At 44.0% G+C, this 18,013-nt stretch overlaps 1 protein-coding gene across 1 annotated transcript; it reads left to right on the forward strand.

The window, feature by feature from the left end:
* The first annotated feature begins 8,259 nt into the window (after positions 1-8,259).
* Positions 8,260-17,585, forward strand: LOC124006290. Its single transcript, XM_046316209.1, has 4 exons — positions 8,260-8,947; positions 9,876-10,033; positions 13,298-13,345; positions 15,763-17,585. Exons 2-4 carry the CDS (start codon positions 9,898-9,900, stop codon positions 16,572-16,574), a joined length of 996 nt encoding a protein of 331 aa, XP_046172165.1. The 5' UTR covers positions 8,260-8,947; positions 9,876-9,897; the 3' UTR covers positions 16,575-17,585.
* The last annotated feature ends 428 nt before the right edge of the window (positions 17,586-18,013 follow it).

Below are 18,013 nucleotides of genomic sequence, written 5' to 3' on the forward strand. Positions count from 1 at the left end.
AGCCACTCTTGCCTGTGTGCTTAGGGTTTTTGTCCTGTTTTCATCTTTGTCAGGTTTTCATCAAGTGTCTCTCTGTACTTTGCTCCATTCATCTTTACCTCAATCCTGACTAGTCTCCCAGTACCTGCCGCTGAAAAACATCCCCACAGCATGATGCTGCCACCACTATGCTTCACCGTAGGGATGGTGCCAGGATTCCTCCAGATGTGATGCTTGGCGTTCAGGCCAAAGTGTTCAATCTTTCATCAGACGAGAGTCTTGGTAGTTCCAAACTTCTTCCATTTAAGAATAATGGAGGCCACTGTGTTCTTGGGGACATACAATGCTGAATACATTTTTGGTACTCTCCCCCAGATCTGTACCTCAACACAATCCTGTCTCGGAGCTCTACGAACAATTCCTTGGACCTCATGGCTTGGTTTTTGCTCTGACATGCAAGGTCAACTGTGGGCCTTTATATAGACAGGTGTGTGCCTTTACAAATCATGTCCAATCAATTTAATTCATCAAAGTTGTAGAAACATCTCAAGGATGATCAATGGAAACAGGAAGCACCTGAGCTCAATTTCGAGTTTCATAGCAAAGTGTCTTTCAGTTTTTTAAATTTTGAATACATTTCTAAAAACCTGTTTTTGCTTCATCATTATGAGTTATTGTGTGTAGATTAATGAGGGGAAAAATAATTTCATCAATTTTAGAATAAGGCTGTAACCTAACAAAATGTGGAAAAAGTCAAGACATTTGAAATTATACATATGAAATGTCTTACAAGTTGAGGTGCAAATCCCATAGCACTGACAAAGAAAACATATATATATATATAAAAATATACATACTAGAGGGAATTATTGAATCCAAACCTGTGTCTTCTTGAACATATTGTAAACATGCTGATTAACACTAGCACTAAGAATTGAAGACGTTTATTGGCCAATTCTTATATAAACTAAACACTTGCTACCTCAAAAGTCTGTAGCAGCTGCATCTGTTCCCAACATGAGCTTTGCTATCTATGTTGTAAGGGTTCAGCTGTCTTGTTGCCAATTACAAACCGGTAAAAAAGAAATTGGCCTTTTTATTTGAAGGTTGATGAACTTGACTGGTTGTTCGGTTGTTGAAGTCTTTAATGTTTCAACCAGAAGAATAATAAATCATCCAAATTAAGAATAGAAGATATAGAAGTGGCATGTTGGTATTCATCAAAACTGTTTGGTTGCTAACCAAACAACAAGGCTGACTTCAGATTGGGTTTCTCTCTCTCTCTCTCTCTCTCTCTCTCTCTCTCTCTCTCTCTCACACACACACACACACACACACACACACACACACACACACACACACACACACACACACACACACACACACACACACACACACACACACACACACACACACACACACACACACACACACACACACACACACACACACACACACACACACACACACACACACACACACACACACACACACACAGAGGCAACAGCTGCTATGTTAGTCAATTTGGAGATTGCTTTTTAAGTCTAGAGTGTACCCGTCAATTCTAGGTTCACACATTCACCTTGACAACCAAGAGACAAAGGTCTTCCCACGCCCACCAGCTAATGACATCACTAATGACATCCAGCCCCACGGGCCATTAGGCTGGTGTCTGATGACTCACGTGGGGTGGTGGTCATTGATGTGTCATTTACAGATTTGGCCTGAAGGAGGCAGCATTCTCCATAGATTCATAATCTAGGTCAGGGGTTGGGTTCCTTACAGTCTCTAAGGAAGGATATGGGACAGGTGAACTAATCCTGGATTTGTGCCTAAAAGGGCAACTTCAACCTCCAGTCCTGATTGATTAGCTCCAGTCCTGATTGATATCACACTTTCCCACCAGCTAACACACCTGACTCCAGTAATCACCTAATCATGGGCCTCCCGAGTGGCGCAGTGGTCTAAGGCATTGCAGTGCTAGCTGTGCCACTAGAGATCCTGGTTTGAGTCCAGGCTCTGGCTGTGACCTGGAGACCCATGGGGTGGTGCACAATTGACCCAGCGTCGTCCGGGTTAGGGGAGGGTTTGGCTGGCAGGGATCTCCTTGTCCCATTGCGCTCTAGCGACTTCTGTGCCGGGTGCATGCATGCTGACACAGTCAGGTGTACGGTGTTTCCTCCGACACATTTGTGTGACTGGCTTCCGGGTTAAGCGGGCATTGTGTCAAGAAGCAGTGCGGCTTAGTTGGGTTCTGTTTCGGAGGATGCACGCCTCTCCCGAGTCCATACAGGAGTTGCAGTGATGGGACAAGAAATTGGGGAGAAAAAGGCAACTAACAAAAAAATATATATACAAAAAAATAATTAGAATCACCTAATCATGATCTTCAGTTTAGAATGAAATGAGTTTAATCAGCTGTGTTTGTTAGGGATGGGAAAGTGTGGCACCACTCCGGCACTTCGGTATTGTTGCGCTGAAGATTTTATAACAAGATGTATTTCTATGTTTTGTTCCTGTTTTTATTTAATTAAATGTTTTTATATTTGTAATTTATTTGTACTCTAAAAAAATGTGGATTAATTGTCAAGGGTGAATAAAAGTATAAATATTGTTAATGAACACAGTTAACCCTTGGAATAATATTGTTTATACATGGATTGCTAGCTAGAGATACATGGATTGCTAGCTACAGTATGTGGTGTATAAGCTGTTGGGCATTGTGGTGTTTCTGTAACCAGTGAGGTGTTCTGCCTGTTTCCCTGAGTCTAGAACATCCATGAGGGTCTTTTGGAAAGAGACTTTATTCTTTTTTGCTTTTTGCTTATTTTGCTCTCTGACTAAATACATCCACTATTGCAGGGGTGGGCAGTCTTACCCTGCAAGGGCTGATGTGGGTGCACGTTTTGGTTACATCCAAGCAGTAATTCTATTTGACCAATTCTTGATGGAATAGTATGATGAGAATAGCAAAATTAGATGACCCTACCAATGGCAACACACTGCTATACTGTACCTACTATCGACAATGAAAAGACACTAATGATGTTTGATATGAAGCTAATTAACAAAGAATAATTAACAAGCTTGCTTCAGCTGCTTGAATAGACCTCCCTAACAACAGAGAGTCAATGAAGGGCTGAAGATTTGTCTATAAAAACAGTCATTTGTTTCAATTCAAAAGTTGCCTTTTTTCGCGAAAAGACTCTTGAATGAACTTCACTTGTTCGCCACGTATATGTATGTGCTATATTTGTTTATTTTCTAGCAGCTTAACCTTCAGTTATGATGGTAAATATCTGAAACTTGCATTAACTTGTGAGCTTTATATTGTGTGCTGTTTTGTAATGATATGATACCAGGAATGACATACTGTTATTGCTATTTGCCATTATAATTGTAAAGTACCATTGTGGCCTAGATGGTTGGTAAGTGTCTGTATATTGTTGTAGTCTTTTGTAACTTTGGTAATAAAGGATACGACAATACTTACAGTGTTGCATAAGTGGTGGGGCGAAGCCAAAAAACGTGAAGTTGGTCGATCCCCGTCGAGGGAGGAGCTGATTTTTTGTTAAATATATGAGAGTACAACATTCTTATGATGACCGGAAAATTTGTTGGCACCTTCAGTTCTTTCACATTTTCTCATAAGTATATTTCAACACTCTGCTCAGGCAAATTCGCCAAACTTGGAACCAGTCAGAACTCCCATGCCCCTCAACTACAAGACCATTGTACTTGCCTATGGAGCAGCAAGAGGATCTGCCCCTCCCTACCTTCAGGCTATGCTCAAACCCTATACTCCAACCCGAGCACTCCGTTCTGCCACCTCTGGTCTGGCAGCTTCATTAAATAGTACCCGCAAACACCAGTCTCAACGTCAACAGTGAAGAGGCGACTCCGGGATGCTGGCCTTCTAGGCAGAGTTCCTCTGTCCAGTGTCTGTGTTCTTTTGCCCATATTAATATTTTATTTTTATTGGCCAGTCTGAGATATGGCTTTATCTTTGCAACTCTGCCTAGAAGGCCAGCATCCCGGAGTCGCCTCTTCAATGTTGACTTTGAGACTGGTGTCTTGCGGGTGCTATTTAATGAAGCTGCCAGTTGAGGACTGTACTTGTCCTCTTGCTCAGTTGTGCACTACTCTTTCAATTCTGGTTAGAGCCAGTTTGCGCTGATCTGTGAATGGAGTTGTACACAGCGTGGTACCAGATCTTCAGTTTCTTGGCAATTTCTCACATGGAATAGCCTTCATTTCTTAGAACAAGAATAGATTGATGAGTTTCGGAAGAAAGTTATTTTTGTCTAGCCATTTTGAGCCTGTAATCGAACCCACAAATGCTGATGCTCCAGATACTCAACTAGTCTAAAGAAGGACAGTTTTATTGCTTCTTTAATGAGAACAACAGTTTTCAGCTGTGCTAACATAATTGCAAAAGGGTTTTCTAATGATCAATTAGCCTTTTAAATGAAACATTTGGATTATCTAACACAACGTGCCATTGGAACACGGGAGTGATAGTTGCTGATAATGTGCCTCTGTACGCCTATGTAGATATTCCATTAAAAAATCTGCCTTTTCCAACTACAATAGTAATTTACAACATTAACAATGTCTACACTGTATTTCTGATTAATTTAATGGACCATTCTTTTGTTCTTCAAAAACAAGGACATTTCTAAGTGACCCCAAACTTTTGAACAGTCATGTACATATTAGCCAACACAGCATATCCTACACATATAGCATACCTTGCAATTCAATCTTCTCTAAAAACAGCTGGGCTGCCCAAAATAAATCACAGACAGTGTCACCAGCAAAGCACCCTCATACCATAAGACCTCCTACTCCATGCTTTATGGTGGGAAATATACATGCAGAGGTCATCCGTTCACCCACACAGTGTCTCATAAAGACACGGCGGTTGGAACCAAAAATCTCCAATTTGGACTCCAGACCAAAGGACAGATTTCCACTGATCTGATGTCCATTACTCATGTTTCTTGGCCCAAGCAAGTCTTTTCTTATTATTGGTGTCCTTTAGTAGAGGTTTTGTTGCAGAAATTCAACCAAGAAGGCCTGATTCACACAGTCTCCTCTGAACAGTTGATGTTGAGATGTGTCTGTTACATGAACTCTGAAGCATTTATTTGGCTGCAATTTCTGAGTTTGGTAACTTATCCTCTGCAGCAGAGGTAACTCTGGGTCTTCCATTCATGTGGAGAGCCAGTTTCATCATAGCGCTTGATAGTTTTGCATCTGAAGAAACTTTTAAAGTTATTGAAATTTTCCAAATTGACTGACCTTCATGTCTTAAAGTAATGATGGACTGTCATTTCTCTTTGCTTATTTGAGCTGTTCTTGCCGTAATATGGACCAAAATAGGGCTATCTTCTGTATACCTTGTCACAACACAACAGATATTCCATAATTTTGTGTTTTGTTGATGGCGGTGGAAAACTCTGTCTCAGGCACAACTCCAGAATCTCCCATACGTTTTCAATTGGTTTGAGATCTGGTGACAGTGGGGCCATGGCGTATGGTTTACATCGTTTTCATGCTCATCAAACCATTCAGCGACCATTCATGCCCTGAAGATTTGAGGCATTGTCATCCTATGGGGGCATAGCCATGGTAGCCAAAATAAAAGGCAAAAGAATAACTTGGCCAGCCTTTTTATTATACATGGTCCTAAGCATGATGAGATGTTCATTGCTTATGAAATCATTCAGGAACCACACCTGTGTGGAAGCACCTGCTTTCAATATACATTTCATCCCTCTCTGATTCAGTGGGGTTGGGTTAGATGCGGAAGACACATTTCAGTTGAATGCATTCAATTGTACAACTGACCTTTCCCTTTCATTGCACCTATGCACCTTTCCCTTTCATTGCACCTATGCACCTTTCCCTTTCATTGCACCTATGCACCTTTCCCTTTCATTGCACCTATGCACCTTTCCCTTTCATTTACTTAAGTGTTTCCATTATTTTGGCAGGTACCTGTGTATGTTTAAGCCTATCTGCCTTTCCCCCTGAGTAGATCATGTCATACAATCTTGTCTAAACTATGTATAGGATGATAATTTTGTTTTTTTATTCTGTTTTTTTTAAATTAATTGGGGTTTTGTAATTAATTAATAAGATTCCAATGTAACAGATATTTAGTATTTTAATCTGAAAATAAAAAACATAACATTGGAAATGATTTTGTGTATTCGTTCCATCAGTGGTTGAGTAATGAACACGGGGGAAGACAGAGATCTGGTTACAAGCGCAGGGCGCACCAGGTGTTTATTGCAAAGGACCACAGGAGGCAGGTATCTGGGTCCAGGGGCAGGCAGAAGGTCATACACAGGAGGAGGAAGGTAGCTGGGTCCAGGGGCAGGCTGAAGGTCATACACAGGAGGAGGAAGGTAGCTGGGTCCAGGGGCAGGCAGAAGGTCATACACAGGAGGAGGCAGGTAGCTGGGTCCAGGGGCAGGCAGAAGGTCATACACAGGAGGAGGCAGGTAGCTGGGTCCAGGGGCAGGCAGAAGGTCATACACAGGAGGAGGCAGGTAGCTGGGTCCAGGGGCAGGCAGAAGGTCATACATAGGAGGAGGCAGGTAGCTGGGTCCAGGGGCAGGCAGAAGGTCATACACAGGAGGAGGAAGGTAGCTGGGTCCAGGGGCAGGCAGAAGGTCATACACAGGAGGAGGCAGGTAGCTGGGTCCAGGGGCAGGCAGAAGGTCATACATAGGAGGAGGAAGGTAGCTGGGTCCAGGGGCAGGCAGAAGGTCATACACAGGAGGAGGAAGGTAGCTGGGTCCAGGGGCAGGCTGAAGGTCATACACAGGAGGAGGAAGGTAGCTGGGTCCAGGGGCAGGCAGAAGGTCATACACAGGAGGAGGCAGGTAGCTGGGTCCAGGGGCAGGCAGAAGGTCATACACAGGAGGTTGCAGGTAGCTGGGTCCAGGGGCAGACAGAAGGTCATACACAGGAGGAGGAAGGTAGCTGGGTCCAGGGGCAGGCAGAAGGTCATACACAGGGGGTCCAAAAGTGCAACAGTACAGGCAGGGAAAAGGCTAGTAACATCGTCCGGGAGATCAGGCAATAGGGAGATAACAGGAAATCTGATAAAGTACAGGCAGGGAATAGTTTTTGCCTGCCTCGCTAACAACGCCTATCATTCATGGGAAACCCAGCACTCAAAAAGCTGTGTGTCACAAAACAAACAACACCTCACAGTGATGGGGTGCAAAGAACTGAACTAAATAGTGTGGGATAATGACATACAGATGTGTGAACAGGTGATCAGAATTCAGGTCATTGGGATCTGCGTTCAGGGGAAATACATGTTTGAGGGTGTGAGTTGGAAGCAGACGCTTTTATCCAAAGCCATGCCCGGGGATCGAACCCACTACCCTGGCGTTACAAGCGCCATGCTCTAGAGCTACGTTACAGGGTGCAGATGTTTTCCAACATCTTTGAGGCATCAGTAACTCAATATCACAGCCTGGTCTCATAGACTAGACGTAACATTAGTAAAGGTAAATCCGGGACACCCAAATTAGTATGATATGTTATGTTAGATATGGTTACATAAGACAGATGATTGGTCGGGGTGAGCATATAACACAAACATCAAGCAACCCAAAGGTTTGAATCTCATCTCGGACAACTTTAGCAACTTTTCAACTACCTACTACTTTTTAGCTACTTAGCAACTACTTAGCATCTTAGCTAACCCTCCCTAACCCTAACATTAACCCTTTTAGCTAACACTAAACTTAACCTTAACCCTAGCATAGCTAACGTTTGCCAACTAGCTAACCTTAGCCACCTAGCTTGAATTCGTAAAGATATCATACATTTAGCAAATTGATAACATATTGTACGCTTTGCAAATTCGTAACATATAATACGAATTGTAATTTGTAACATATCATATGAATGGGTGATGGACATTCACAAATTAATAAATATCATACCAAATGTAGCATATCATACTTCATACTAAATGTAGGGTCTCGGATTAACGTAAAGAAAAATACTAAATGCTCTGAGACCAGGTTGACTCAATGATTGACAGACTTAATTCATGGCCAATTAAGCCTAATTATTATGCCAAATGTTGAGAAACTATTTAGAAACGTAGATCATTTCCCTATAGTCTTAACAGCTAGGCCTATCCGTCAAGCCTAGCAAGACATTGCCCCCCCCCCCTTCTCAAAGTAGCCCATTTGATATCGTAAGAGACCTGGCTGGAATAAGCAGGCTTTGGTGCCACCCCAACATTTGTCTAACCAAAAGTACAGTCATTTTAATATTCATAATAAAGGCTCTCCTGTCCTGTCTCTACCTTCGGACTACTGCTATATCGATCCTGGCAAAAGTCGATATTGGGTACGGCCACTTCTTACAACAAGCTGCAGTCTAGTCGTACGATCATCTCGCGTGTTCCGGTCACGATGTCTTGTTTTCATCATACGACAGTAGCCTACAGTACCAGCTCAACCAGCGCAACCCAACAGACTAGGGAGGAGAGGGATGCTGCGCCTGTCGAAATGTATCGCGCTCCGTTTCAATATGTTACACAGATGTAGGCTACAATCTACTTGCTTATGGTGACCTTGTTATGAGTATTATTTTTGCAATAACATTGACTGACGCAGCGATATGGTGCGGCAGTAAGGAATATATATTTATCCTGTTGTAGCCTCCCAGGACCGTTGTGTGATGCGTCGCTGATTTTTTTTCTGCATACAGGCTATCCTTGATAGATTCGTCGTCTTTCGTCCTTGATACAACGTTGTCGTCGGCAGATAATGTTGAATTGAGCTCAATTATTGGACGAATAGTATAAATGGTTTTGGAACATTCCTGGAAAACAATCATGTATGGATCGAAGAACTTGTTTATAGATCTTATGAATTTCATATAGTAATTCTGTGGGACTCCGTTCAAAATTATCTAAAATAGCACGGTAAGCATGGATCATTTTCATAACATTTCCACATCTATTGAGTGTATTGTAGGCATGTGATCTATTGATAAATTGAATTATACTCGTCTTAGGACTGTCAACATACCGTAACCTACCAAACATGTTGCGTTGGTTTCTCCCATCTCTCTATTGGGTGATCGATGACCCTTTTACCGCATGACCTCAATGGTGAACTCATACACATGTTATCTTGCCTGACATCACCATCATCAATCAATGTGGGTTTTTATTTATCTTGGAATACATGGAGACTTCGGTGTTTCTCTTGTTGTAATGCTTAAGGAAAATGTATGTCGGGTGGTATTCTAAACTGCATTATAAAGTAACATTAAATAATTAACCTACAGGGAAGTGCAATAAAGAAGGGGGAAAGATACTGCAAATGCATCATTACACACAAACGCGCGCACGCACGCACGTGCACGCACGCACACACACACACACATTTGTAATCCTTTTATTATTGTTCATCATTAGTAGCAGAAAAGTGACACTTATACACACGCAGGTATAATTAGGCCACAAGGCACTAAGTGGTATATATATGGCCAATATACCACGGCTAAGTGCTGTTCTTACGCACAACGCAATGTGGAGTGCCTGGATACAGCCCTTAGCCATGGGATATTGGCCATATACCACAAACCCCCGAGGTGCCTTACTGCTATTAAAAACAGGTTACCAACTTATTTAGAACAGTAAAAATAAATGGTTTGTCATACCTGTGGTATACAGTCTGATATACCACGGATGTCAGCCAATCAGCATTCAGGGCTCAAGACATCCATTATAAACCACGTTGCATTGTGCGTAAGAACAGACCTTAGCTGTGGTATATTGGCCATATACCACACCTCCTAGTGCCTTATTGCTTAATTAACGCCCTGTGACCCCGTTCTCTGTGCAGGGTGCAGGACAGGTGTGTCATCATGGAACCTACAGGCTCCACCTTGGACATGCAGATGAAGAGTGTTGAGAGGAGTACAGTGTTTCTCAGACAGGAACATCTCACCCTACTGCATGGCCTACACCTGGAGATCCTGTCCTTGCAGAAACGATGCACCGGTGCGTCTATACATCACAATCACACACACATAATTACATAATTTCCTGTCAGTGACTAATGTATGGTGTGGTATGTATTTAATCAGGCTTTGTGGCAAGCGATGTGGGACAGAATCCATTACAGAATTAATACACTCTATCTCTCTCTCACACACACACATCATATATAATCCATAGACAGATGTCATAACCAATATGAAGGAGGCTCAGCTCTGTCCACTTGACACGTCAGCAGCAAAGAACAGATCCAGAGAGCAAGAGAGAGAGAGAGAGAGAGAGAGAGAGAGAGGGAGAGAGAGAAGGGGTGGTCAGATCAAATTAGACTAGTGGAGTAGACTGTGACCCTCTTTACAACAGCAGTATTACTGCAAGCCATGCAGAGGGAGCCCTCACTGCAAAACAAGATGTAGCCAAGAAGGCCATGAAGCATCCCTATCGATGCATCTCTTCTCTGCCCTCAGCTCTCCTACTGTTGTAAAGGGCATCACCACATGGTGTTATGGTTTGACTGACAGACTAGGCTTATACACAGCAGAGATGCTATAGCCATCAAATCTTAGATACAAACTCAATGTAGCCTACTGTACTAGTCTCTCAGCACAATAGTTCCTTGGGACTATTAACTTTAACAGAGCAGGTTTACCTCAGTGAATCCTCTCCCCACTACAGCCAGGGTTTCCATGAAAGGGAACCACAGGTCAATACCTTCCTGTTCCTGGTAGTCAGAGGGTATGATTCCTCCTCTCTGCTGTGGTTCATCTATTATCCTCCTCCTCTTTCTCTTTCATCATCCCTTTCTCTTTCTTTCCTTCTTTCTTTCTTTCTTTCTTTCTTTCTTTCTTTCTTTCTTTCTTTCTTTCTTTCTTTCTTTCTTTCTTTCTTTCTTTCTTTCTTTCTTTCTTTCTTTCTTTCTTTCTTTCTTTCTTTCTGTCTGTCTGTCTGTCTGTCTGTCTGTCTGTCTGTCTGTCTGTCTGTCTGTCTGTCTGTCTGTCTGTCTGTCTGTCTGTCTGTCTGTCTGTCTGTCTGTCTGTCTCTCTCTCTCTCTCTCTCTCTCTCTCTCTCTCTCTCTCTCTCTCTCTCTCTCTCTCTCTCTCTCTCTCTCTCTCTCTGTGGAGGTTGGTGGGATTTGCTGAGCAAGCAAAGAAGGGTGATAGGTTAAAGGATTTACTGTGCTTATTTTGGGAGGTAAACTGTCTATTCATGTGAGTGAGAGGGCATGGGCAGGGAAAGAAAATAAATACTGCACAGTATATTTTAGTCTTTGTCCTTGAGGGCAACCCAAGCATGGCGTCTGTCTGTGCTGACTGGAGAAGTGCTTAGAGTCCACCCAGATAAACAGAATCAGTTTAACTCAATGTGATTACTGTATGCCCAGTCTACACAAGGCCCTAATCATGTCTGTTTGAACTGTCTGCAATCAAGTTACTTGACAGACTAGGTGCAAACAAATATATTGGACATATTCAATAGCAACACTTTTTTAAACCTTTATTTAACTATTTCTTTTTCAATGGCGGCCTAGGGGGCAGGACAACAGATTTTTACCTTGTCAGCTCTGGGATTTGAACTTGCAACCTTTCAGTAACTGGCCCAACACTCTAACCACTAGGCTACTTCAATAGCACTACAATTACAAGTAGAGATGAACATGGGTAACAGGGATCCCGGGACTGTCCCGAGAACACTTCACATTTCCTGAAAAAATTCAATGAAAGACATGAAAAATGACACAATTTCCCCCCAATGTTAGCACTAATGCACTAGCCCTTCACATGCACAGTGTCAGATCAATGTTAGCACTAATGCAGGCCCTTCACATGCACAGTGTCAGATCAATGTTAGCACTAATGCAGGCCCTTCACATGCACAGTGTCAGATCAATGTTAGCACTAATGCAGGCCCTTCACATGCGCAGTGTCAGATCAATGTTAGCACTAATGCAGGCCCTTCACATGCACAGTGTCAGATCAATGTTAGCACTAATGCAGGCCCTTCACATGCGCAGTGTCAGATCAATGTTAGCACTAATGCAGGCCCTTCACATGCACAGTGTCAGATCAATGTTAGCACTAATGCAGGCCCTTCACATGCACAGTGTCAGATCAATGTTAGCACTAATGCAGGCCCTTCACATGCACAGTGTCAGATCAATGTTAGCACTAATGCAGGCCCTTCACATGCGCAGTGTCAGATCAATGTTAGCACTAATGCAGGCCCTTCACATGCACAGTGTCAGATCAATGTTAGCACTAATGCAGGCCCTTCACATGCACAGTGTCAGATCAATGTTAGCACTAATGCAGGCCCTTCACATGCGCAGTGTCAGATCAGCAAAAAACAAAACAGCAGATTATCCAAACAAATTGTCAATGAAGCTTTTAGTCTATCTAGCGCATTGACTTCACACAAAGTCGCCATAAATTCAAAGTGTATGCACTGCCGGACTGCACACGCAACCCGAATGCAGTTAAACCCTACAGGAAACCTCTACTATAAGCCTTTTGACTACAAAATAACGTGTGCCTCTTTTAGCTGTCATGGTGAATCTTCAGAAAGTCACAAATTTGGTAGGCTTATACACAATTCACTACATAGGCATCTCTGTCACAGACATGAAGTCTGTAAACAATTCGGGGAGGCATGAGGAAAATGTAGTCTTCTGTCCTAGAGCCTAGGATATTTTCCTATCCAGTCCCAATCCTAGTGAAACCTAAAATCCTGATTCCTGTCTTGCATGAAAATCCCTATCTTTATTCTGTAATCCATAGGTTGCATTATCAATAACAATAACATTTCCCCTGCTTCTCTGCGCTGACTCATAGCCAAGGCCGACTTGCTGCCCATATGAGTGTTGAGGAAATATTCTGTTGAAGAGTATTTTGCTCCACTCATACAGGAGTAATAAAGACCTAGTGCACAACAGTTTAGTATTTTTGGGGTGATTTATCAGGGGGTGCTGCAGCACTTCCCGCGGCTATGATGGCACTTCCGATTTTTGCGTTATTTCCCTGAGACTCTCGGGTTAAATATGAATTATTCCTGGTATTGAAACTTTGTCGATTTTTGTGAAAATATGAATCCCTAGTTTCGATCAGTTTTAGCATTTAGTCTTTGAATGAGACACATCCCCGCATTCCTTTCTTTTATATTTTTAAATTCCTATCTGTCTCCTAGACTTACTCATATGACTAATTTCTGTCTCACACATTACTCATTCATGTCTCTGTCTCACTGATGTCTCATTTCTTGTCTCTGTTTTCTCAGAGTTGACATCTGAGCTGAATGTGAAGCCTCCAGGCAAGAGTGAACTGGGTAAGTTCTGTGTCTCTCTTTCTTTCTCTCTCTCTTCCCCCCTCTCTCTCCAAGCTTGGCTTTGTGACACTGACTGTTTGTCCTCTTTGGCTCATCACCCCAACTCCCCATCTCACCCTCATGGCAGTAACCCTCACTTTACCCATCCCCCAACGGACATCCCTGTGATCGACCTCCCCAAACAATCTCTCCCTTCTCCCTCTCCCAGAAAGACCATATTCCAAAACAATCATCATATAGGGGATTGACATTTTATGGCTTTTGATCTGCTGTTACCAGGAAAAACATATAGGAGGATGGGCATTGGGTAGATTGGCAGCAGAGTTCATGAATATGAACATGAACCATCAGACAAAAGGCTGTGTATGCACCTTAATAGGTTGTTTGTTGAATTGGAATGTCTAGATACAAGATGGATATTATGCTAATATCTTAGCTTAGATAATTACAGAGACAGAGGGGATGGGAGGGAAGGGTGGTGGAGAGAAAGAAAGGAGGAGATGGGGGGGTCATGCCCATCTGCAGCCCAGGACCCCCCTCTTTTTCCAGAGCAGTCCATCCCTTGCTCTATCACTCTGCCACAGCCCCCCCACTCCTCCATCCTCGCAAATTGATCCATCCATTTTTACTCCCCTCTCATGTGCCTCTGTGCCCTGGTGGAGGGATCCAATTACAGTCTGTTTGCTGAGACAGAGAGGTGGAGTGACAAGGGAGGATGGTACAGTTAGGGGGGCACAAGAAAGTGTTAGAGGGACAGTAAGAGAAAGAGAGAGACAGAGAAAGTGGTAAAGAGGGAGTGAGAGAGAGGGGAGAGAGAGAAAGAGAGAGATTGATAAAGTACTAAAGAGGGAGAGAGAAAGAGGGAGAGCGAGAGAGAACGGGGGAGGGGAAAAGGATGGAGAAATGGAGATTAGATTACATAGCATTTTCTATATTTGGAGCATGACCTCACCACCCTGGTCTAGTGGGTGACAGTTAGACAGAGACCAGGGAGAACTACACCCAGGAGAGAGAGAGCTGGGGTTACCCAGGGAGAGGGGGAGGGGAGGGAGACATGAAGGGAGGGAGGGGAGAAACAGAGACAGAGAAAGAAAAATCTGTAAAATAGTGATTGGGATCGGGAGAAGAATTAAGATAGAGGGATGGAGAAAGAGGTATGGAATGAGAGAGACTGGTACAGAGAGAGGGATTAAGAGGGATGAGAGGAGAGAAGAACAAGAGAAAGAGAGGAGGGTGAGAAAGGAGATAGAGGAAGGAATGGCTACTTATATGAATATCAGGTTCCTCCTATTTTAAACGTAATGCAGCAGTCCTAATAAAGGCCTAACAAATATCTCTACTGATCATTTTACAAGGATTTCATATCAAAGTTTCAACTAATCACAGCACCGTTTGCTTCTCTTTTTGGGGGATTCTTCCTTCCCATCCGTCTTCTTTGACCTAATTCTTGGGTCAACCAGCATACCAGAGGCTGTGGTGTAATTCCTCTCCCTTTGCACAGCTGTCTAAGCCCAAATCCACAGCTACAGTACAGCTACAGTTAGGTCTGACTAAGGCTTTTTTCCTACTAGAGGGATTTCAATGTGATGGAGAACCGTAGGTTTGACCAAAAACCCCTGAAAATGTTGTACAATGATTTTAAACTGGCGGTTAAAACTGGATGCAATGATGTTATCACTGCCAATTCCTGGTGTAATGATGACATCAGTGCAGCCAATTTTGTCCACTGGGAAATAAGTTATTATGTTACTAGATTGAATTAAATATCGGCCACCAACCCACCAAAACAATCACCTTCCTTCCCCTCCAATCACACCACCACTGCACGTGAGCAGTCTGCCAGTCTGCTATCTTCAATCTCTCTCTATAGTGGGTAAGTGGCAGCAGATGGCACATCCTGCCAGTGGCCATGCCGTGGTTGGTAGGGATTGGGTGGTGGCTACTGGCAGGGATTTCCTCAATGGCTCTGTAATCCTTTGCACATATGTGCTCAGTCTTCTGCCTTTGTCCAGGCAATCCCTAAACCCACATACCATTTCCTATCTGCCAGATTATCCACAAATGTGCATTGAGGGTAAATTGGTGATTGAAAGCAGCAAGCTCTGGTCATTATTTCATTTCATATCCATTTGAATGACTGGATCATATCCAGGCTGTGTGTTATTTCTCTGTATGTGCTCTATGCTCTGTTCTCTGGTCCTATGTCCAGATGAACAGGGGGTTGGGGGATGGGGTTAGGAGTGCTATGTGTGGGTAATATGTCAGCATGGGTAATAGATGCCAAGTACACACTGCCCTTAATGTAAATCTGGCAGCTGCTTGTTTTTCTGTCTGTATGTTACTCATCTGTCTGTGAATCTCTGATGATTTGACTTGTGTGTGCTTATCTGTTTGTGTTTTTGTGTGTCTGTCCTCAGACCTGGCGGAGGAGGAAGAGCAGCTGGAGGCCCGCTGTCTGGAGGTCGAAGATCGCCTGGCCGAGCAGCAGTGCACCCTGGGAGAGCTGCGTAAAGAGCTGATTCACAAGGGGGCGCTGGTAGGCGCGCTGCGGGCTAACCTCAAGGACAAGGAGCGCCGCTTCCTGGACGAGCTGAAGAGCCGCAGCCACCGCTCCACGGTGCTCAACACAGAGCTGCAGAAGCAGACCGAGGCGGCAGCCTACCTCTCCTTCCAGCTGCACGCCGCCCGCCAGAAACTGCACCACCAGAGACTGCAGCAGAGGCAGCAGGCCCTCAGGGAGAACAGGGAGAATAGGGATCATTATGGGAAACCCCCTGGGCTCCAGTACAGCCAAGCAGCTGAGTGGGACACCGCCACCTTTTCTCCATTTTCTCCTCAGTCGCCCTCCGGTTTCTCCAATGCCTCCAACGCCAGCTCCGCCATAGCCTCCCCTGTGGTAAAGCCTAAACGCAGGGGCAGCAGGGCCACATCAGGGCACCAGCTCCGGGCGGAGAGGGCCAGGGAGTGTGTCCCCCAGGAGAAGGTGATGGGTCCCGCAGAGCCCACCGCCATGCCTGACCCAGCGCTGTTCCTCCACCCTCACCGCAGACACCACAGGTCCAGGGCCAGGCATTCCCACTCCCCGGCCCACAGACAGCCTCCTCTGGTGGGGGAAAGAGGGGAGGAGGAGGGGGGTGGAGAGGGGCCAATGGAGCCCCAGGATGGAGCTCCTCCTAGAATGGCAGCCACGGCCACAGCGCCAACTGCTGGCTGGTCAGATCAAGGCTGAATAGCTAGCCCCACTGTGACCATCCCTAGAAATGCATCATCATCACTAGCATCATCATTACTATCATCATAATAATTGTAATCATCATCCCTATGACCGTCTGATTTTATTAATACTGTAAATTGCCCATTATCCTACACCTTGATGGAATTGATTCTGAAATTAATATAGCATTGTTGATTATAATCCTATTAACTCGAATGACTGGTATTTAGATGTATTGCTATAATGGACACTTTTTATAATTATACATTTTGACATGACCTGAATTAACTCAAACTTCCAGGTGTACGAACACCCAAAGGGGGTTGTTGTTACAAATCACTTCACGTCAATGTGTGGAATCATGTAGTTGAATGCATTTACACTGGCGTCGCTCTATATAACGTTATTATGGGGCCTTATCCGAGTGTGGCGTCCTTTGTGGAGGTTAGTTTAACCTATGGCCTGTAGCCTTAGACCACAGCACCTACTGTGCAATTACCTTACCCTACTGTGTCGTTTTAGGGCCAACCATAAATCAACACTGGGTTGCCCTTGTAGACAAAATGTGTCTGACCTCTGTTGCGCTGAGTCACAGTTGGGTAGCGTTTGAGCATCTGCATCTGTGTATGTCCTTGCTGTGAACTCGATTGATCTTCAGATCTTCATTGTTGGCCTTCACTGGCAAAGGTCCCACAGGTCCAAGAGGGGTAGTCATGCCGTCCTATCCCTCTGAATCTTTCTTTATTCCATTGGTCATACAATAGGTAGGCCTACAGCACACTATATATGTTATACAATCATTTAAAGTAACATTAGTTCACTGGCCTGACACAAACATCTTAGTGGGTTTCAAATAAAATGTGCCTCTGAACTTTAAAAAAACGAAAAACATATTAGATCACAGGATTACAATCAATCAAATGTATTCATAAAGCCCTTTTTACATCAGCCGATGTCACAAAGTGCTACACAGAAACCCAGCCTAAAACCCCAAACAGCAAGCAATGCAGATGTAGAAGCACGGTGGCTAGGAAAAACTCCCTAGAAAGGCAGAAAACCTAGGATGAAACCTGGAGAGGAATCTGGCTCTGAGAGGTGGCCAGTCCTCTTCTGGCTATGCCGGGTGGAGATTATAACAGTACATGGCCAAGATGTTCAAACGTTCATATATGACCAGCAGGGTCAAATAATAATGATCACAGTGGTTGTAGAGGGTGTAACAGGTCAGCACCTCAGGATTAATAGCCGATCATTCAGAGTTAGAGACAGCAGGTGCCGTCGAGAGAGAGTCGAAAACAGCAGGGTAGCACGTTCGTTGAACAGGTCAGGGTTCCATAGTCACAGGCAGAACAGTTGAAAATGGAGCAGCAACACGACCAGGTGGACTGGGGACAGCAAGGAGTCATCAGGCGAGGTAGTCCTGAGGCATTGTCCTAGGGCTCAGGTTCTCTGGG

The sequence above is a fragment of the Oncorhynchus gorbuscha genome, linkage group LG19 (genome assembly GCF_021184085.1).
Source record: "Oncorhynchus gorbuscha isolate QuinsamMale2020 ecotype Even-year linkage group LG19, OgorEven_v1.0, whole genome shotgun sequence".
Classification (NCBI taxonomy): Eukaryota; Metazoa; Chordata; class Actinopteri; order Salmoniformes; family Salmonidae; genus Oncorhynchus; species Oncorhynchus gorbuscha.